This window comes from Paroedura picta, chromosome 5 (genome assembly GCF_049243985.1).
Source record: "Paroedura picta isolate Pp20150507F chromosome 5, Ppicta_v3.0, whole genome shotgun sequence".
NCBI lineage: Eukaryota > Metazoa > Chordata > Lepidosauria > Squamata > Gekkonidae > Paroedura > Paroedura picta.
Genome location: NC_135373.1, coordinates 88,196,245 through 88,219,182, shown reverse-complemented (window position 1 = coordinate 88,219,182; position 22,938 = coordinate 88,196,245). Strand labels below are relative to the sequence as shown.

General features: G+C 39.6%; 1 protein-coding gene across 4 annotated transcripts in view; it reads right to left on the bottom strand.

Moving 5' to 3' along the window:
* METTL25 (methyltransferase like 25) overlaps positions 1–22,938 on the bottom strand; it is a 53,021-nt gene that overhangs the window by 5,108 nt on the left and 24,975 nt on the right. For all 4 annotated transcript variants that reach the window (XM_077338944.1, XM_077338947.1, XM_077338946.1 and 1 more), the window contains 4 exons: positions 16,519–16,613; positions 14,482–14,511; positions 11,535–11,608; positions 5,188–5,281 (listed from right to left, as the gene is read on the bottom strand). In XM_077338944.1, coding sequence (XP_077195059.1) covers positions 5,188–5,281; positions 11,535–11,608; positions 14,482–14,511; positions 16,519–16,613 — 293 coding nt within the window. The remainder of the gene's footprint in view (positions 1–5,187; positions 5,282–11,534; positions 11,609–14,481; positions 14,512–16,518; positions 16,614–22,938) is intronic.

Below are 22,938 nucleotides of genomic sequence, written 5' to 3'. Positions count from 1 at the left end.
TTTTTCTAAGTTACTGTAATAACTTCTGGTACAAATGTCTTCACTTCAAAAATTTCTTATTTAACCTATGGTATCTCTAGATATAGAAGTCTACTACAACTATGACAAGCCCAAGAACCCTTTACTCAGTGAGACACACTACTTAGTAAACATTTTGGGAATCACATTATAAAAACATACATACGATAAAATGGAGAATCTAGGAAATCTTCCTAGATTAAAGAACTTTTCATATCCATCAAGGAATTACACTGAAGAGACTTCCTATTTAGGATAGCACTCTAAATCTGTGACTAATATTTAAGCTGCTGGGATTGAGACACAGAATCCTACTTAAGTTCCAAAACTATCATGAAGTCTGTGTGATGTGACTATTCTCAGTGTTAGGCTCCAAATCAATGTGAAGCTAAAGGTAAAGGTATCCCCTGTGCAAGCACCGGGTCATGTCTGACCCTTGGGGTGATGCCCTCTAGCGTTTTCATGGCAGACTCAATACGGGGTGGTTTGCCAGTGCCTTCCCCAGTCATTACCGTTTACCCCCCAGCAAGCTGGGTGAAGCTACTAGTAGTCTATCTGACCCCAGAAAACCTAACTACAGTGTTCCATGCAACTGTCACCTCTAGGTTGGATTATTGTACCTCACTCTGTGTGGGTTTATGGTTGGCCTTGACCTGAAAGCAGCAACAGGTGCAATATGGAGGAGGAGGAGGAGCCGCCGCCGCCGCCTTTCTCTACCGGAAGGAGACTCAAAGCGGCTTACAGTCGCCTTCCCTTTCCTCTCCCCACAACAGGCACCCTGTGAAGTGGGTGAGGCTGAGAGGCTGAGAGAATCCTGATATCACTGCTCAGTCAGAACAGCTTTATCAGTGCTGAGACGAGCCCAGGGTCAACCAGCTGGCTGCATGTGGGGGAGTGCAGAATCAAATCCGGCTTGCCAGATTAGAAGTCTGCACTTCTAACCACTATACCAAACAGCACTATTCCACCAGGCATACAGTTGAGGTCAGGACAAACAAAAAAAATCACTGGGCCTCCCCCCTTACAGAATATACTCCCTCCAGCATATATCAACATAGATGCCCTAAAGACATAGGAATAAGAACTGGGGCAATCAGTTTTATAGCTTTTGTTTTACTGTTTTATCAGAATTTGTATTTATGGACCTTTTTAGATAGGGGTGGTTTATTAATCTAAATTATTATTATTAATAATAATACTAATTGTAGTAGTAGTAGTAATATGATTGGGAAGTTTCAGCCATGTCTATTAAGACAGAGCCTGCTGATTCACTCACTTGCTCAAAAGAACGTTTACCTGCTGCCAGACTTCTGGTGGTACATTGGGGCTTGAAGCAGGAGCCAGAAGACATTTTCAAGGATCAATTACAACCTGGGCTAGGCTAATCATTCTTTTTCACCTTAACCTGCCACACAGGTGAGGATAAAATAGAAGGGAAAACTAGGTGTGCTACCCTCTCATTCATTCATTCATTCATTCATTCATTCATTCATTCATTCATTCATTCATTTGTATACCCCTCCCCTGAGGCTCGATGAGCCTCTTGTGGTGCAGAGTGGTAAGGCAGCCGCCTGAAAGCTTTGCCCATGAGGCTGGGAGTTCAATCCCAGCAGCCGGCTCAAGGTTGACTCAGCCTTCCATCCTTCCGAGGTCGGTAAAATGAGTACCCAGCTTGCTGGGGGGTAAACGGTAATGACTGGGGAAGGCACTGGCAAACCACCCCGTATTGAGTCTGCCATGAAAACGCTAGAGGGCGTCACCCCAAGGGTCAGACATGACTCGGTGCTTGCACAGAGGATACCTTTACCTTTACACCTGAGGCTCATCCTTGGATGAAGGGCACATTTAAAATATGAAAGGAAGATAGCTACCACAGGATCAGATGAAACTGCCTTACACTGAGCCAGGCAATTTCTCTATCAAGGTCAGTAATGTCTGCTCTGACTGGAAGTAACTCTCCAAAGTCTCAGGTCCAAGTCTTTCCACAGCACTGTTCGTTTTAGCTAGAGACTGAATGCCAAGTAGATGCTCTACCACTAAGCCCTGGCTTAACAAGCAGCAGACAAATATGGGCAGCAGGTGGACATCACCCTTTGAATGAAATACAGAATCTTAAGAGAGCCAAGTAAGGTTTGTGAAGATGTGGAGATGTCTGTGTGGCCAGATATAAAACTCCTTTACAATGAGTAAATTGTATTTCACAAGGATGATCATTTTAAAGAAACTAAAAAAAAAAAATCAGAACAGATGTTGGTAATCCAAGGAAAGGAAAGCTTCTCATAGTCCTGCAACCATTTAAGTGGAACTGAAGGAGAGTCTTGTCTCCCTAAATTCTGACATTTTTGGAACACAGATACTTCTGAATATTTTGATCACGGTCTGGCAGTACAATGCTCACGGAAAAGAGGCTGGGGGAAACTGACTTGTTCTGACAGTGATGAAAAGCCTGAAACAGAATCCCATGTTTGACTCTGTATGCTTATCTGCCAGAGACGTTTTCCTTCTCCTCCAACACCTTGATGATGCTGGGGATTTTCTATTTGCTTATTCTAAAAAGCACTCTGTAATTTGTCAGGTGATTTTTGTAGACTTTACAGCTGTTAAAACTCCTTGTCAGATTAAATTGGAATCTGGCACTGTCATCACACAAATTGTAGGTTGGTTTATATTTAAAGTACAGTTATCCTTTAAACACAGCATTAATGTACATGTTTTATACCGTGATAATCATTAACTTTGTATAATCCCATTTTGACAGCTGAACTGTATCTGCCTTTTTGCACTTGGCTGGCAAATGTTCTTACTGCTTGTTACTGCTTAAGATGGAACTAACCCATTTTCAAGTTAATAAAAAGTGGTGAAACTGAACCTTGACTTCCCCCTTAAAAAAAAAAATAGACTAAAGTGCACAGTTTCTTTGGAACAGGTTTCAATGAACAAAAAAAGTTTTACATATCAGTGAACAGGCACTGGTTGTGCCGCATGTTTAAGAGCATTCATCAAAACAAATGGCATAATTCCCATCCACAAATCTGTTCCTGGTTCATTAATTGAGCAAATGTACCCAGATGACATGAAATAAATGAGGCAGACACTGCATGTACCAAACTACTTGATCAAAGTAATTGGTGGCTCCATGTGTAGTTGTATCCCAGCTGCAAGGACGGTAGCAGATGCAGTTAATCAGATATCCACCTAAAGGCAACTGTCACTACCCCGGGAGAGCACATGCCAAAAAAAGTCACTTTCTTCTAAATTGTCTGCTTTCTTTGAGTGCTCTTTTCCAGCTTGGAAACAATACCAAATTGTCCCAAAACTTCCAGATGAAGCCCTACTTTGTTTGTTTATATCTTGAATTATTTTTTCACTCTCAAAGACTTCCTTAAACTTTAAGGAAATGAGAGAAGCCATGTTGGAACAGGCCAATGGCCCATCCAGTCCAGTACTCTGTGTCACACTGTGGCCAAAAATCCAGGTGCCATCGGGAGGTTCACCAGCAAAGATAGTTCTATTTCCTCCGTTATAATAAAATCAGAGTCCAGTAGCACCTTTAAGACCACCAAAGATTTATTCAAGGTGTGAGATTTCGAGTGCAAGCACCCTTCATCAGACCTTGCACTCGAAAGCTCATGCCTTGAATAAATCTTTGTTGGCCCTAAAAGTACTACTGGACTCTGATTTTATTGTGCTACTTCAGACCAACACGGCTACTCATTTGAATCTTTCCTCCATTATAGTAATTTTATTTTTTTAACTTGCCCTTTAATGTCTCAATTATATTACTACTTAGCTTTTCTGGCACCTTCTGAGTGTTGCTAAATCAGTGGGATAGATCCAACCATCTTCCAAAGAGCTCTCCTCCAATCTGCGGCTCTTCCTCCATGAGAAGAGATACTTAGGTTGGAAGAAGGCTCTTAAGGCTGTAAGAACCATGGGGAAAGGCAGAACGTAAATGCTTTAATAACTAATAAACGTAAATAAATAGAAGGCTTTGCACTTTGCTGAGTGGTACAGTGGGGTAGGATCCATCCCGCTGTTTTTGAAATATATTCTATGAAAGTCTTTGTTTTTAAATAGCTTTTTAGGTGTTCCTTTTGGTTTCCTTTTAAGTCGTTCCCTCATTTTCATGTAACCTCTCTGCAGAAATTAAATTGGCTTACATCCAAGCTCAGTCTGTGTGAAGTGTTCTTTAGATCACAGTTATTGGGCTTCTGTCTATGTTTAAGTAAACTGATTAAAAGAATAACTCTTGAATATTACCTTTAGAAATGGAAGCTTGTTAAAAGAATATGCCAGTATTTACAAGCACACATATATTCCCTCTAAAAGTAGTAATATTCCCATTGTAAGTAGCAAGATAGTCTATCTGAAAGGATATGAAAACATTTCAGACAACAGGATGACATATGTGAACCCTTCGATTTTATTACACTGATTCAAGAATAGAATAGGGATAACATCCATTGTACTCTGATGGTTCTGAATTTTCTTTTCAATTTTTTAGGCCATAAAGAGTTTCTATTGGAGATGCAAAATCAATTGCCTGCCTTTCCAGGATTCCATTTAATTCCACCACCAATACTGTTCAATATTTATATCGGACAATCAAAAGACATCATCAAGAACTCTGTGGCTGGGAATCATCAATCTGGTCCCGGGATGCAGCAGTCAAGTACAAGAAAGATGATACTGATCTTTAGAATGGGAGTGACCTTGGTGTAGCGGCTAAGAGCTGTGGCCTCTAATCTGGAGAACCGGGTTTGATTCCCCACTCCTCCACATGAAGCCAGCTGGGTGACCTTTCACAGAAATTAAACTGAAACTGACCAATGGCATGAAGATACATTCTTCTGTATATAAATTGATTGTATAAAAATTGTTTTTTTCCTGGGGTTTCTCACTTCAGTGCTGCCTCTTGTCCCACAATGCTGATCTCGTTCTTTTCCATGGCTCCAGACAGACGAATACTCTATCTCCATCTACCCTGCAAGGCTGTTGTGTGGATGACGCCCCCCCCCTCCCCAGCCAAGCTGCTTGCCTGCCATGACCTTTGTGAAAGGGTCATTCGACCCCCAAAGGTGTCTCAACCCCCAGGTTGAAAACCACGGCTCTAAATATGTGTAGTTTACAAATATGAGCTACATATATTTTGAGTAATCAGCTACATACCTTTGACTCATCAAGTTCAAGTTTTTTTAAGGATTTTCTAACATAATCAAGGAATGAAGATGATTTAGAAAATACTTTCCCAATATTTCGGTCGCTGAAATAATAAATAAGATTTATATTAAAATACTATAAATATTAACAGCCCACAGAACACATATCTTCCAGGAGGCACTAGTGATAAGTCAGGTCATAAAATAACTTTTACTTAAAATTTACAAATTATTTCACAATTAATTATTTGGTACCAAATGAATTTAGTTTTTAATGGAATTGCAATTGAATAGAACTGCTACTGAATATCCATATGTTCTACTGAATATCCATATGTTCTTCCCCCTAGGTGAAAGGACTGCTATCCGCTTTCCAAAAGCTAGCTTTTTATAGCTCCCAGCATGCTATGGCCATTTTCAATGTATTTGTTGCTAAACAGAAGAAAGAGCAATACAACTAAAAGCTTATCTTTTCAGAGCCATCAGGTGAGCCCACAGTAAACTGATCTGGGATGAAAAGCAAACCTGAATAAGATTACAAATTATACCCTATTAATAAAGTATGTTAGATGGCAAATAAAAAAATCAGAAAACATTTTAGCATAAATCAAATGAAATATACATAATAAATACCCAAATACTCTTTCCAATTACAGTTTTTCAAATTATTAAGCTTATGTATCACATTTCTGCAATGTGACATTCAAGACAACTTACAAGACAACTCCCCCAATATAAAAACAAATGAAAAGCAGCAGCAGCTGAAACAGTAATTAAACTAAAACTAGGAAGACTTGAGAGAATGAGCCTCTTGTGGCGCAGAGGGGTAAGGCAGCCGTCTGAAAGCTTTGCCCATGAGGCTGGGAGTTCAATCCCAGCAGCCGGCTCAAGGTTGACTCAAGCCTTCCATCCTTCCGAGGTCGGTAAAATGAGTACCCAGCATACTGGGGGGTAAACGGTAATGACTGGGGAAGGCACTGGCAAACCACCCCGTATTGAGTCTGCCATGAAAACACTAGAGGGCGTCACCCCAAGGGTCAGACATGACTCGGTGCTTGTACAGGGGATACTTTTACCTTTACCTTTAGGAAGACTTGAGACATGGGGGGAAACTTAGTACCAAGGGCTTGGAGAGATAAGAAGACGGCCTAGAGTCTAAAAAAAAAACCATAGCTTGTTTTTCAGTAGATGTCATCTAATTGGCAAAGTTCCGCCCCCCAAAGGAAAAGGAGACTCTGATTATCTTGACTGGGGACTAGGCTCACATGAGAAATAATAGTTCTTCAATTATCAGGATGACATAAGGTCCAGGGCTTCAAAAGGTCAAAACTTTGATGTCTGTTCTTCACCATCTTCAGAATTCAGAATTCCAACATGACTTTCTAAATTTAATCTGTAATCAGCTCTCAATCTTGACAGGAAAATATCTGTTTTAGTTTAGTGATTGCAGCTGAATGCTTGTGGCAGTAGACTTACAGAGAGAGGTGGCCACTGAAAATGTCAATCTGTCTAAAGCGTAAGGTGGAGGACCTCGAATCATTCAACACCAGGCTTGGCTTAGTAGATCAACAATTGTTATTGGCATGTCCGTATGTATTTGTGACAAATGAAAAAGGTCCATAGGCCCCAAACATGTTTGGTCCTTTTCATAGTGATTGTTATCTTGTTTGTACGTCATCAATTTTGAGATATTATTATTTATTTAATTTATATATTGCCCTCCCAGTGAGCTGGCTCGGGGTAGGATAAATCAGTTAAAGCATATAATAAAACAATCTGTTTACTATACTTGATTTTTACTATATAATTCCACCGGCGTCTCAGTGACTATAAACAATCTAAATAAAATTTTTTAAATCATATAGAAGTCAGGATTATCCAAAGCAGAACTTTATGAAGATGAAGTTGTTATAACTATGTTTAATAAGGATGTCAATTCATATCTATTTCTCATCTCTTTCTCATCTCTGAAAAATATTTAACTTTTGTTATATTAATAATGCTTATTTACTAATTCTTTACTAAGAGCCTCTTGTGGCAATGTCAGCAATCCAGAGCAATTCCATAAATGATGATACTAAAAGCTGCTAAGAAATACAGGAGAGTCAGCAAGTTCATGCTCTGCTCCCTGACAGATACATATCAGTGTATCTGTCAGCAATGTCAGCCCACAATGGTGATGAGGCCCGAAGAATAAAATCAGACTAGATTACTTTGTACAGATTTCTTAAGTCACTATAGGTTTAAACACACTTCTAAATTCCTCCCCCCCTGAAAAATAATAGAAAACCTATTAGACATAGTTAGATGAATGGATGTATAGATCATTAAAATGAAGCAACTCTGCCTTCCCAAATTTATCAGCAATTCAGATAGAAGAAAAAGTGCTTGTATAATCCTTACATTTTTTAGTCAGCTAATGGAGCCATAGCTCTTAATTACATATAAACCTATCTTTCTTCCAACTACTGGGACTTGAGACAGGTAACCCAGTTAAAATACACAATATCAATTAAAGCAAACACCATAACTGAACTTTTAAAACCTCAGAGGCCTGCTTGGTGTGTTCAATTTCACAGTGCCTTTGGAATGTAAACAGGATCAGGTCCTTCCTCAGTAATTCGAGGAGACTCTTCTAAAAGATAAGGGCAGCCACTGAATAAGCACATGAACAACCAGCACACTACTGCATTTTGGTGGAAGAAGGTACAACCAACAGACAGTGTTGTGCTGAACAAAGTTGCCACGTGGGTACAAGCTGGGAGACCCAGATATGTGGTTCACATCATGAAGATAAGCACCAGCATTCTGAATTAGATTTGGATACAAACTGGCAATCAATTATAGGAAAATTGCTCCCAATGGTTACCCCCTGAAAGTAAACAGACTGCCATGTGCTCTACCAACTGCAATTTCAGATAGTTGTTGAGGGAAGTCCTGCACACAGTGCACTGTAACTATCAAGCCTCAATGTTACTGTATTGTTGAAACTGTTTCTACAGTGATACCATAGTGTTTAACGATGTAAAAGGTAGACATGTTGACGAGGAGACTAACTTGTTTACTTCAGCTTTAGAAACAAAGACTAGGAGCAATAGATTCAAATTATGGCAAAGGAGGTACCACTTAAATATTAAAAAACATTTCCTGATGGTGAGGGTGGTTTGTAGATGTTATATGCTGCCTCAGAGGGTGGTGAAGTCATCTTTGTTGGATGCTTTTAGGAGGAGACTGGATGAGCACCTGTCAGGACTGCATGATTTTTAAGTTCCCAGGAAGGTATGGGGCTGGATTGGGACAGCCCTTTATGGTCTCTTCCAGCTCTGTGAGATCCTGATGAGAAAGTTTTTGAGCAAAATGTAGCTGTAAAAGTGCACTCTTAGCCACCATAGTGAATTGTTTGGGTAATCACAGAGTAGAGTCTAACAGGACCCCCTAAGCTCCTCATAGGACCTCTCAAAGAGAGCCAAAATGGTCACTGGGACCTCCTCAAGAACAGACTACCTTACTGACAAACAGAAGGAGCTTCCTTCAGCCACCTGACAACAATCATCAGACATTGGGCAGCAAAGGCACATATTTGGATGTTACCGGCACACTGGTAGACAGCTGACTCAAATCTCATTAAGGGGCCTCATACAGATATTTGAAAGGATCCAATAAAGTGTTACTCCTATAGCATGTGCTGATTCTTCAAGTCCTGATGGCTTTTTCTGTGTACCGTTGGACAAAAATATAAAAATCATGTCATATTCCAAGTACCTAAAAAGCAGCTAGTGATCAACTGTATCAAAGATAGAATGCAGGTCAAGAAGAGGTGCTCCCTTATATAGTAGCAAATGGAGATTGTGCACTACAGCTACCAAGGCATCTAAATCTTGAAACCAGCCCTAAAATCCAGATTGAAAAGGGTCAAGGGGGCGTTACCTCATTCAGGGGCTGGAATTGTTAAGCCTTTCAATGATCTTACCTAGGAATGGTAAATTAGAGATAGGTTGACCAGCCAAAGAAGGCTTTTCAAAAACTGTCTAATTACAGCCTTCTTAAATAATTTTCAGAAAAGTCCCCTAACCAAAAGCAGCATGCACAGTCCTTCATAGTAGAATCCATAGAACAATCCACACACACAGAGCAAGGGTCTGAACTACAAGTAGTAGCCTTCACAGTTTATAAAACCCTGTCAGACTCATTCAGAGAGATGGAGATGAGATGGTCTATACAGAGAGGTAGCTAAAGCTTTCTAGATGGGTGGTGATGTTTGCCCTAGCCTTGAAACAGGCTGTGTTTCATCCTTCTGAACTCTGCCCCCAGAGACAGTCTTCTACCAGCATTCCCCCAATGATCCCTCTTCTTGCCTATGTTTTAACTATTTTTGTCTGTGCTTTTAAATATGTAGTTTATCTTTAGATTTACTTATTGTTATGATGTGTTTTTATTTTATAATGCTAGTTTTGTTAGTTTCCTTAGATGCCCCAATGGGGCAGGAAGGTGGAGTACAAATTTTATAAATAAATAAAATATAAAATAATAATTAAAAGTAAAACATGCCCCTCTATCATATGATACATTCATAAAACTGGTCTATTATGAAGCTTAGATGCCCAAAAGTTGTATATACTTGGTTGTGTTTTGTATCTGAAGTAAAGCGAGTAAAAAAAGCTGCGGAATGGTAGATTTAGCAGAGAACTGACCCCAAGACCACCTCAGATGTGGAATACTCTGGTGATTTTGTCTAAGCCTCTTTCCCTGCAACTTAATTCTTTGTTTACAAGATAGAAATTATAATGACATATCTTACTACTGAGAAAAAATATATTAACCTCTGTTAATCATTTAGCACAGTTAAAGTGCTTTGTGAATTATTAGTCACAACAGGTATCATCATTCATTGTTATGCTTGACTTTAGCTGCTTTTCTAACACTATTAAATATACCATTTTCAAGAATGGACCTAAGCTTTGTACAGAAAATCTTTGTACAGAAAAGACACCATGTAATCCATTGAAATAGTGTTATTTTGACTCGCGGTTTTTGCCTCTCAAGTAATACTACAAGAAATTGACCAGATTATGGAAAACTGAAGAATCGCATAACACATGGATTCCACAAATAACTGCTGCCGATTCTCATGACAGCTCAAGCATTCTCGTCTATTATAAATCAGGGTCTTAAAATCAGTTATATTCCTTCTTGCATTTCCTCAAAGGTTTTTGAAGCACATTTTAAGAGCCTGTTTTCCTCTAACAAGAATTTTTGTCATCAGGCCATTGGTTATAAATGTTTGTTTACCAACATGGCCAGCTGTTACTCCCTTGAAAACAGAGGACTTAATAGTTAATATTCGCTCAGGGAAAGCCTCCGGGTGTTGATCTTATTCCAAATGAGTAGCTCAACATTAATCTGTGTTGATGTATGGAAATACTCACTCCCTTGTTTACTTGGATAAACTAGACAGGATGAACCCAAATCATGGAGGCATACAATAATTGTGCCAGTTTTTAAAAAAGGGCTCCCAAGCTGACTGTGGTTGCTCCTGGCTGATCAGTTTATTATCATGTTCAGGTGATCTGTATTCTCCTGATTTTTAAATATTATTGTAGAATGGCCAGAGCAACAGAATATTTTAGGTTCAAGTGGGTAGCCATATTGATCTGAAGTACCAGAACAACATGTGATTGTATATTTTAGGATAGACCTCAAGCAAGATAGTTCAACACCGGATCAATATCTGCTCTTATCCCACTTGATCAGAAAATATACATATTTTCTAGATGGTATTGTTTATGTAGAGTTTATAGACCCAAAGGGGGCCTTTGATTCTGTCTCCTGGACTAGATTGTGGGAGAAGCTGCAAGGTACCTCACTTGATAAAAGGTTACTATGGTTAATATATTGTTTGCAATGTGATGCTACTGCTCAAGTTCACTGTAGGTAGAGAGGTGACAAATCCATCCTTGAACAGTGTCAGACAAGGCTGCCTGGTGGCTCTGTATCTATTTAATTTAAATTTAAATGATATGTCAAGTCATTTTGGTTAGAACTGTCATCCCTGTTGTCTTCTTCTGTGTGCAAATGATGCCATCTTGTTATCTCACACTAACATTGGTTTACAGAAATCCTTAAAGCTTTTTTTTTGCTTTTCTTCTAGTACTGTTGTTCCTCTTTCCACATGTTGGTTCTATTAGGGTAGCACTACTACATACCAAGACTTAGGCTGCAAATCCTAAAGACACTTTCTGGGAAGTAAGCCCAATTAAATAAAATGAGACTTAATTCTGAGTAGACCTGCTTAGGATTGCTCTCAACAGAAACAGAAGTGGCTTTTCAATAAAGGTATGTGAAATCACACCCTCCTACCTTCTGTTGATTCCATAAAATTCTTCTATAATAACCTGTAAGACAGCTCGATAAAACAATGATTCTGTAGGCAGCTGCAAGAAATCAAAGAACAGCAGGAAGTTGAAGTTGGAACCAGACACTACAACAGTGAAAAATAGTTGGCAGCTTTCAACTAATTACTGGTTTGTATTCATTCCATGTTAGTAATAATTCTCTTGTTCCCAAGTTAAAGCAATGTTCTTTAGACATACAAAGATGTAACCATAATTGTTGGAAAAAATAAACACAGGAAACTGCAAACACTGAATGGAAGTGAGAAAAGAGCGAGAGGGAAAAAAAAGGCCCCATAGGCTAAATTATACTATTTGTTATGCTGGCTTTATTGCAGAAATGTACCCAATAGAGTTTGATGTGTTTCTTTAAAGTCAAAGAGGAAATATTTCACAAGTATTAAATGTACTCTTTTCCCTCCAACAACTTCACTTTCCTTCCCTGATGTATACAGAAAGCACTAGGTTTCTAAAAACAGTGCATGTGTTGAAGAACTTCATACCTTTACAAATGAACTATGTTTACATAAGTAAAAATAATGCTTGCTTCTTTAAAATGTAGGGCCAAATTCATCCCCTGTGTAAGCTCCAAGGAGGCTAGTGGGTTTACAGCAGGGATACACAAGTCCATAAATCTGGTGTGCTGAACTTCCACCCAACTTGCATACATACACCAAAATAAATGATAAATTATAAAGGAATGAATTAAAGTGTCCACAGAAAGAACTGAGACATGGATTTAAAAATAAGGAATACTGAGAGTCCTGTCAGAAGCTAGCTTTACAATCAATCAAAGCAAATCTTTGCAATACAGTCACATTTTTATATTTTTAGCTATGTATAATTCACATTGAGAGAGGAAAGTATCACTGATTGTTCATTAGGCTTGGTTAGGAAGCTGTCTTACCAGTGTGTTCTAGTTAGATGAGAGGAAGTTAAGTTCCATGATGTAATTTCTGGCTTTAAGTCCTTGCAATATTAGACTTTAAATAGAAATAACATCTCAGTAACAAGACAGATTTGGGTGGGTAGCTATGTTGGTCTGAAGCAGCAGGACAACATTTGAGTCCAGTGGCAACTTTAAGACCAGGTATCTGTACGTGCACACAATGCTTATACTCAGAATAAAACTTTGTTGGTCTTAAAGGTGCCACTGGACTCCAACTTTTATCTCAATAACAAATAATTCTTAAGGAAAGATCCGAATGTGTAGTGTAGTAATACACTATGATAAACAACATACATCCATATAATTGTGAACAACTCAAGGGAAAGAAGAATATTAATTTACAAATTTGTAAATTTTATGTTGCTTGGAAAGGTCTGTCAAACACACTGACTTTGTGAGAAAGCCTATTAAAGAGAAATTTTCATTAAACTTACAAACAGCAGCGGGTCACAAAGAATCTGTTTGCACCTCCGCATTCATCCACATGTTTCGGCTAGGAAGATAAATACTATACATGCAGTGAGCTGGCAGTCGGTTCCATGATCTGTACTTTTTGAAGCAGCTGCTATCGAAGTGTATTAGTAGTCTGGTGTGGGGACACATGTAGTGATAGAACATCTGTTTGGCTTGCAGCAGCTTCCAAGTACAACTGGCATTGCCAGGCAAAGGCTTGTAGAGGGGTTGTTGTATAGGACTACATCTGAGACCCCTTGGAAAGCCACTGCTTATCATAGTACACAACAGTGACTGTGATATATCACTGGTCTCATTCAGTACGAGGCAGCTTCATGTATTCATGTGTAATTTTAAAATTGTAGCTTTCTCTAGTATGGCACATGATTAAACAGCATAATTTATCAAATGAATCATTACCCCTATTACCCATTATGCACGGGGGCAATAACGCACATTCGGGGTGGAATGGCGGCGACTAAAATCACCGATAACGCACGGTGCTGGCTGCAACCGGCCGCAGCTTCGGTGCATGCCGCCAAAAAAGCCGCATTAGTGAAACGCGGAAGAAAGCGCAGCTTCCGGGTGACCAGGGCGCAACCAGAAGCGGCGCCGGGATCGCCGCATGCATAATCAGTTACTCTGGGTTTTGCCGCCGTTGTGCCCCCTCCCGTGCATAACCGGTGTGCGTCACATCTTCCCCCTCCGCGTTTTCCATGTGACCCGAAATCGCTGTTTCGGCGGCCGTGCATAATGGGCCTATGTGAGTCACTGTCTACCTAAAGGTTTTCATGAAAATATGAATTCCTCTTTCCTCTCCCCACAACAGAAACCCTGTGAGGTGGATGAGGCTGAGAGAGCCCTGATATCACGGCTTGGTCAGAACATTTTTATCAGTGCTGTGGGGAACCCTATCTTGTATCAAATTCAGGCATCTTACGTGGAATTCAGTGAGCTACACTACTTTATTTACAAAGAACTATACCAGAATGAACAAACAGTGGTGAGATTGCCACACTCAATCACGGAGTTACCAAGTATGAGCACTTTAATGTCATATTTTCTTAGCAGTAGCAGGACAAGATTTTTATTCTAAATTTGCATGAAGCAATACAAGAATCACCCTACAGTAAGCCTAAAATCCTCATTCCACTTAAACCACCAGTCTTGAAGAATTCCTCTTGACTTGAAATAAGCTAAAAAAATGAATAAAGCTGACGGAAGACTGAACGGAAAAAACATCTAGAGTACTTTTAATGTAATTCTATTTAAATCATTCCTCATTAACTGAAGAAAATTAAGCTTTATCATTGGTCCATGAAGACCAGACAATAAAGGTGCAATTTCATGGCAGTGAAGTGGAATATCAATCTGCCTCAAATTCGCGTTTTGTTATTTGCTAACTCTTCGATTTTAGCAAACTACAAGTTCAGTATAAGGTCATGCATTCAAAATATTCAGAGACAAAAAATGGCTTTGTCTTTAGAAGGGTTAAATAAACAACATTACTCACCACTTGGCCAACTGCAACTCGTTCCAGAGCCTTTAAAGATTTAAAAAAAAAGGATGTGTTCATTCTTGTAGCTGAATGTTTTAAAAATAGGCTATATAGAAAATAACATATTAACAGAGACTGTATTCTCATCACTTTTTTAACTGTATGAGTTAAATTATAATGAAACATATATATATTTATTTTTGCAAACAAATAAAGTATAAGGGGGATATGTTTAAAAATAGAGCCTCTTGTGGCACAGAGTGATAAGGCAGCAGAAATGTTGTCTGAAAGCTCTGCCCATGAGGCTGGGAGTTCAATCCCAGCAGCCAGCTCAAGGTTGACTCAGCCTTGATATGAAAATCAACAAAACTTCCTGCAGAATAATGACAAACACTGCCACATTTTAAAATGTAATTTGAATAAAAAGGAGGTTGCCCCATGCCTCTAGCCTATACACTTTAATCTAAAAACCAACTTTTTAATTTTGTCATCCCTGTAGCAAATATGAGCTGTATTGCTTTCTCCAGTCTTCAAGGTGGCTTCCCTCACCTGAACTGTGGCAGAAGCATGTACTGTGGCAGAAACAGTATTACTCAGTTTTTCTCCTTCTAACCTGATGCTCAAAACCAAGATCTGTCACTAGAAAGTTAACTCCAGCCATATTTTTGCTAAACACGTGTATATATATGTGTGTGTGTGTATTATATGTATATGTATGTATGTATATATGTATGTATGTGTGTGTGTGTATTACCATGCCACATGGTACACAGCCATATCTATGCCAGTATAGGCATGCAATTTAAATGCAGTGACTGGAGGTTTACTCAGGACATAGGAAAAAAGACAGAAATGTGGCTTCCCAAAATAAGCTCCCAGTGAATAACAGGAACAGGAAAAAAATGCACAGCAATGTGATGGGAGAAGAAAAAGAGGTGTTGTCCACCAGTAGTCTACTGAAGAAAGGAGTTAAAGTGCAAGAAAAACAAGAATCTGTCTGAACGTGCTTGAAGGGATTATGGAGGCCGAGGCACAGAACGAAGAAGTCAAAGGGGTAAAGACTGAGGGAAACAGGTATATAAGAGGATCAGAAAAGGATTAAGGAAGCATTTGGTTTAAGCAAGGATATGTGTTTCTGGAGTTGGGATAGCACTGCATCCAGAAGCAGTGGAGCAGCTCTAATACTCTAATCTCCATAATACTAGGCAGACACAGCTATCCCCTTTGATTCATAGCTAGCATCTGCACCATTATGAGAAGGTTCATAAGTCTGAGACTCCAGGGAAGTGGGGAGGGGGAGACAAGAAACAGTTAACATATTGGCGACTCAATGCAACGTAAACCTGCATTGGATATCCAGATAAAAAAGGACTGAAGGACTGTACTGTGTCTGTAGCAAGAAGGCTGCTTGTGAACACAGTAAAGATGCCCAGGACAAGACTACCTTAGTCAGTGATGGTGCTAGCACTCCTATCATATATTCCTTTCTCGTAGACAACTGCCAAGACTTTCTGTCCATCTTTGAATTTAAACTTTATACACTTGTACTCAATTTTCGATGAGCCTCTTGTGGTGCGGAGTGGTAAGGCAGCAGACATGCAGTCTGAAAGCTCTGCCCGTGAGGCTGGGAGTTCGATCCCAGCAGCCGGCTCAAGGTTGACTCAGCCTTCCATCCTCCTGAAATTGGTAAAATGAGTACCCAGCTTGCTGGGGGGTAAACGGTAATGACTGGGGAAGGCACTGGCAAACCACCCCATATTGAGTCTGCCATGAAAAATGCTGGAGGGCGTCACCCCAAGGGTAAGACATGACTCGGTGCTTGCACAGGGGATACCTTTACCTTTACTCAATTTTCATTTCTGTCTACTCTTCCATTTACATAAAATGTCAATATACTTTCCATTGCAATATATTTCTTTATAATTTGTCATAAATAGATCATTAGTGATATTCTGCACAGCTCTGGTTTTCCAAGCCAAAAACAGTTAATTCCATAACGTGAATGAAACTCTGGATGAAAAACTTTAAAAACACAAAATAAAAGCACTGTACCAAACAGGCTGCCATTCTGGCATTACGACCACAGAAGCAAACATCTTCCTTTAAGTACTGGCACATGGGAAAACCCCAGGCTCCTTGAATGTCACCTAGAGAAGAGAGAGGAACCATGCATTATTTTTTCAAAAAAAGAGAGCAAGTGAGAGAGCAAATTTACAACTAATAAAAGGTTACATTAAGAGCATTGCAAGAGATGGTCAAATGGTATTTCATCTTAACAACAGACAAAGTATGAAAAAAATAATTTTACTGATAAAAAATTGTTAACCTTGGGGGGCCATGTTTAAAATGATTTATCAAGCTATTGTTTAAGCTCCAAATAAGATCCCTTGCACAACAGGATGGTAAAACCAGTTACACCACCAGCACTATACCACCTAAACATTTATAGGGATTTTCCAGAAGATTTTAACCTAGAATTTGTTTAATGTATGTGCTTAGCTTAGTGTAGTGGTTAAGAGGGGTGGCTTCTAATCTGGTGATCCGGGTTTGATTTCCCGCTCCTTCACATGTTCTTCTTCTTCTTTCAAACATATTTATGGCTTACATGCAAATCTTCAAACTGTCATGAAACATTGGTGGAGGCAGTGCAAGGATGAACCATGTTAATGGGATCAATACTTGTAGTAAGTTTGTTCACATGACTATATACTGCATTGGTCAGATACCGCCTGGAGTACTGTGTGCAGTTCTCGAGGCTTCCATTCAAAAAGTATGTAGATAAAATTTGAGAGGATTCAGAGGACAGTGATGAGACTGGCCCGAGGCTTGGGGATCATATCCTATGAGGAAAGACTGAGGGATCTGGGAATGTTTAGCCTGGAGAAGAGGCTGACTGGCTAGAAAACTGGGCTAAAATGAATTTTAATAGTGAAAAATTCTGCATTTAGGTAGCAAAATCAAATGTATCACTATAGGATGAGTGAGACTTGTCTTGGCAGTAGTACATGTGAAAAGGATCTGGGGGTCTTAGTAGACAATACACTGAACGTGACTCAGCAGTGTGACTCAGTAGCTAAAAAGGCAAACAGGATTTTGGACTGTATTAAAAGATATATAGTGTCCAGATCATGCGAGGTAATGTTACCACTTTACTCTGCTCTGGTTAGAACTCACTTGGACTACTGTGTTCAGTTTTGGGGAGTACAACTGAAGAAAGATGTAGAGAAACTGGAGCATGGCCAGAGGAGAGATAAAAAGGTGGTGAGGGGTTTGGAGTTCAAGTCGTATGAGAAAAGGTTGAGGGAGCTTGGTCCATTTAGCCTGGAAAGAAGGCCACTAAGAGGTGATATGATAACCATCTTCAAATACTTGAGGGGCTGTCATATAGAAGATGGAACAGAGTTGTTTTCTGTTGTCCCGGAGGATTAGACCAGAACCAATGGGTTGAAATTAATTCAAAAGAATTTTCGGCTAAACATCCAGAAGAAGTTCCTGACAGAGTGGTTCCTCAGTGGAACAGGCTTCTTCAGGAAATGGTGAGTTCTCCTTCTTTGGTAGTTTTTAAGTAGAGGCTAGGCAGATTGTGAGTGGGAAGGCAGGAAGGGATATTCCAGTGTTTGTCTCTTGTTGACCTTTCCTTGCATCTCCAGGGATCTGATCTATTAAATATAAAATCCATTGTTCTAACTTAACTTGCTGAACATTTGTTTGTGCTGCAAAGTCCTTTTGGATTATCAAGTTGTTAACATCTTTGGGATTTTTTCAGATAACAGAGTTACATAACATATTTTTTAATACAGCCTTCTTCAACAAATCTGGGAATTTCAAAAATACCAGATTATGGTAGCATACCACAGTTGTATATATCAGGATGCTTTAATGATTATAAAGTGTTAAACTAGGATCTGGGAGACCCCACTCTTCCATGGGAGCTTGCCGGGTGACCAGACATACATCCTAACTCAAAAAACTGTTGCAAAATTAAAATGGAGAAGACAATGTAAGTCTCTTTGAGTGACCACGAGGAAGAAAAGCGGGATTTATTTATTATTTATTTATTTGGATTTTTATACCACCCATTCTTTACAGCTCTGGGTGGATATGAATGAAGTACACAAACAAGGCCAACTAGCACTGTGGAAAATCCAGCTTTTAAATATATATCTCAAACTACATCTGATTAGGTTGGACCTAGACTAAATTGGCTATTTTCATCTATTCCTTTTTTTTTACACTGCAAACTCACAATGTCACTCCTCAGGATACTTGATCCCCAAGGAGAAGCATTTTGTGGTGATAAATGAGCTGCTGTAGGAAGGGGGAAGGAGAGGCAAGGAAGTTCTCCAACTTGAACATTTTCTTGATTAATCAAAGCAGTGAATGTATGGTTTCTCTGATGCCACAAAGTAAGGCCTTTGGCAAACTGAGCCCCCGGGGAGGGCGGTATATAAATATAATAAATAATAAATAACACGTGAAACTAGTGAAGAAGCAACAGGCTGGAAACAAAATTATACAAAGCAAAGATTGTCAGAAGTTACAGGAATTAGAGGTAAAGCCCACTGTCCATTCTCACCACAGATCTTTCATGGGTGGGAGGAGGAAAATGCTTCCCTGTCTCCCACACACCTTCAAGTTAGGAGAGAAGAATGCAAATGAAAGCATGTTTTGAAAAAAATATGTTATAGAGCAGTGGACCCCAACCTTTCTATCACCGGGGACCACTCCACGCTTGACAATTTTACTGAGGCCCACTGCCCTAATGCTCTCTGACTCTGATCGCTTTGGTAATGTTTAAACATCCCTTCAAAATAAGATACGGACATGCCACAACAATGAACATAAGGAACATTTTATTTACATGGAAATTTTAACTCATGACAATGACAAATCAATGGGAACCCTGAGCTTGTTTCTCTGCAACGAGATAGTCCCATGTGCACCTGCCGGATCGTGGACGAAGTAAAGGGCCGGGGGGGGGGGAGAAGGCATCCTTCGTGGCCCACCTCCAGTTAGTTGACGGACCACATGTGGTCCGTGGCTCACAGGTTGGGGATCGCTATTATAGAGGAAAGACAATGTATACACAAATCTTTCTTGAAAAACTTTAAAGCTTAAAAAACAGCTTTTCTATAAGAATTTATGCCCTTCTAAAATGATTAAAAGTTGTATTGGCTTTTAAAGAGGAAAAAATATGCTGTTCCCTTTACCAAAAGCTAATTACAATGTGAATCAATAGACTAGCCACAAAAGGAATGGGGGAAATGAAGCTTGCTTCTAAGTGTGAGTTCAATATATATTGATGTATTCAAATTCAACATTCAAGAAACCTTCTAAAAATAGATTTTTATCCAACATTTAGGGGAAAATTATAAAAACCATTGTCTCACTGCAGTATAACATCAAAGTGATACCATCAAACTTATTACAATGCACAAAATTACACAAACCAGTTTATAGAAACAGAAAATGTATAGAGTCGTTTATAGTATTAGGAGAATAAAAATGCTTGATATATTGTTCAAAAATCTAATTCAATACAATCTGCATAGTCAGCAGCAATTAAAGAAAGGCATGACTATCTAACAACATCTATTTCATTTAAGTTCAATGACACAATTGCCATTCTGAGAGACAATCTATATGAAGCAAACAAGGGACTTAACGTGGCACAAACTGGACAGAATTCTTGCAATAGCCACTAGCACTTCATACAAATGTTTTACAGTTGTGACAATAATTAATTCCCTTTTGGAAAAAAATATAATTGTTCTGGGATACCCTGACAGAAGTTGCATTCTAGTTTCAAATCTGACATGGGACTGTTAACAAATTACTCCTTGAATATCTAGTTTTGTCCCTTCTCTTCCCTCTCAAATAGTGTTTTCCAAAAATCTTATATTTAGTGAAGAACAACAAAGACTTTTGTCATTATCTATGTTACAATTCTATTACTTCACAAGAATCACAGAATCATACCTGTGGTCCTCCAGATGTCCATGGTCTACAATTCCCATGAGTCCCTGCCAGCAAATGGGAATTGTAGTCCATGGACATCTGGAGGACCACAGGTTGACTACAGGTTGATGCCTAAAGCATCAATGAAAAGAATATGTCCCGCCACTGCTTAAAGACCACCAGTGAATAAGACCTCACCATCTCCATAGGCAGCCTTTCACTGCTGAACTATTCTGACTGTGGCATTTTTTCCCCTGACAGCTAGTTGCTACACTTAATTTAAAACCATTAATGTGGGTCATACCCTCTTCTGCCAACTGGAATTGCTCCCTGCTCTCTAAGTTATAACCTTTCAAATAGAAGAAAGTTGGTTTTTACTCACTCCTTTTCACTACCTGAATTACCTTCCCTTCCTCTCCCCACAACAGACACACTGTGTGGTAGGTGAGGCTGAGAGAGCTCTGAGAGATTGCTCTGTGAGAACAGCTTCTAATAGGACTGTGACTAGCCCAAGGTCACCCAGCTGGCTGCATGTGGAAGAGCGGGGCATCAAACCGAGATCTCCAGCTTAGAAGCCACTGCTCTTAACCACTACACCAAGATGGCTATACTTAAAGAGATCATGTCCTCTCTCAACCTCCTCTTCTCCAAGTCTCTCAGCCTTTCGTCATAGGGCTTGGTCCCCAGGCCCCAGTTGATTCTCGTCACACTATTCTGTACCTTCTCAATTTTGTCCAAGTTGTTTTTAAGGTGAGTCCTCCAAAACTGCACACAGTTCTCCAGGTGCAGCCTGACCAGCAGGACTATGACATCTTGTGATATTGATGTAATGCCTGTTAATACAGCCCAAGACTGCATTTGCCTTCTTTACCGCTGCATCACACTGTCTGCTCATATTTAACGTACAGTCCACAACTCGTTCAGACACACGGCGACCCAGAAGCTTATCTCCCATCCAGTATGCATGATTTTCATTTTTGTGACCCAGTTATAGAACTCTGAACTTATCCTAATTGAATTGCATCTAGTTCTCATTTGTCTACTTTTCCAGCATGTTCAGATCTTGTTGAACTCTATATCTTCTGGGTTGTTCAGTATTCCTGCCAATTTGGTGTAATCTGCAAATGTAATAAGGAGTTCATCCACCCATTCATCCAGATCATTGATAAAAATGTTGCAAAGTACCAGACCCAGTACTGAACTCTGTGGCACTGTACTGCTCACCTCTCTCCAATTTGCTGAAACGCCATTAACTACTCCTATTTGAGTAGTTGCCTAGTCATTTCCCTATCCACCTAACTATCTGAAAATCCAGTTTGCAGCCCTCCAGTTTACCAATCAGATCATCATGGGGAACCTTGCCAAAATCCTTACTGAAATCAGGTAAACAACATCAACTGAATTTCCATGATGTAGTAAGTCTGTCACACAGTCAAAGGAGGAAACCAGGCTGGTTTGGCAGGACCTGTTGAAAACAAATCTGTGCTGACTTTCCCAGACCATCAAATTGTCCTTCAGATATTAGCAGATCACCCCCTTTAATATCTGCTCCATTATCTTCCCTGCAACTGAGGTCAGACTCACTGGCCTGTAGTTCCCAGGTCTTCTTTTCTCCCTTTTTTTGAAGATTGGGAGGGAGGGGGGGAGTTGAGCTGCCATTCTTGCCATGCCGGCAATATTGGCAATGTTATTATTGTTTTATGGGGTTTTAATGGGGAATTGCGATATTGTTACCCGCCACGAGCCGCAAGGGAGTGGCGGGCTATAAATCTAATAATAATAATAATAATAATAATAATAATAATAATAATAATAATTAGCTCTCCTCCAGTATTCTGGCACATCTCCAGTCCTCAAAGAGGTTCTGAAGATTCTCCGGAAAGTTCTTTGAGCGCTCTTGTATGCACACTATCTAGTCCAGGGGATATGAACTCATCCAATACAGCCAGGTGCCTCTCAACAACCTTTCTCTCCTTGTCAACCCACCACCCAGACACTATATTTTGCCTACTACCATCCCTAAATGTGTCCATATTCTTCCAGGGGAAAAACAAGCAGCTTTCTCTCTGTCCTCTGTCAGAGTCTATCTTCATGCAACAACAGGCCTTATGCCTCATTTACCTTACATTTGTTCCTCACAAATCTGAATAAACTTCTTTTTTGTTATAAGGGTCTTCCTTGGCCAGTCTCAGCTCACTCCCAACCTTGGCCTCTCTGATTACTGACCCACAGTGCCTAGTAACCTGCAGATACTCTTCTTCAGAGGTCTGACTTTCCCTCAATTTCTTGAACATTTCCTTTTTCTTCCTTAGCTTCTATTAAAGTTTTGTGTCCATCCAAATAGACTTCTTGGATCCCTTACCATGTTTCTACCTTGCTGTAATACTCATGGCCACCTTCCCTTGTTCATGGGATGACTCTCATCATGTATCAGTTTATTAAAGTCTGCCATACAAAAGTCTAACATATGCATCTTGACTACAAACTTCCTGGCTCCCCCATTTCAAAAGGAAT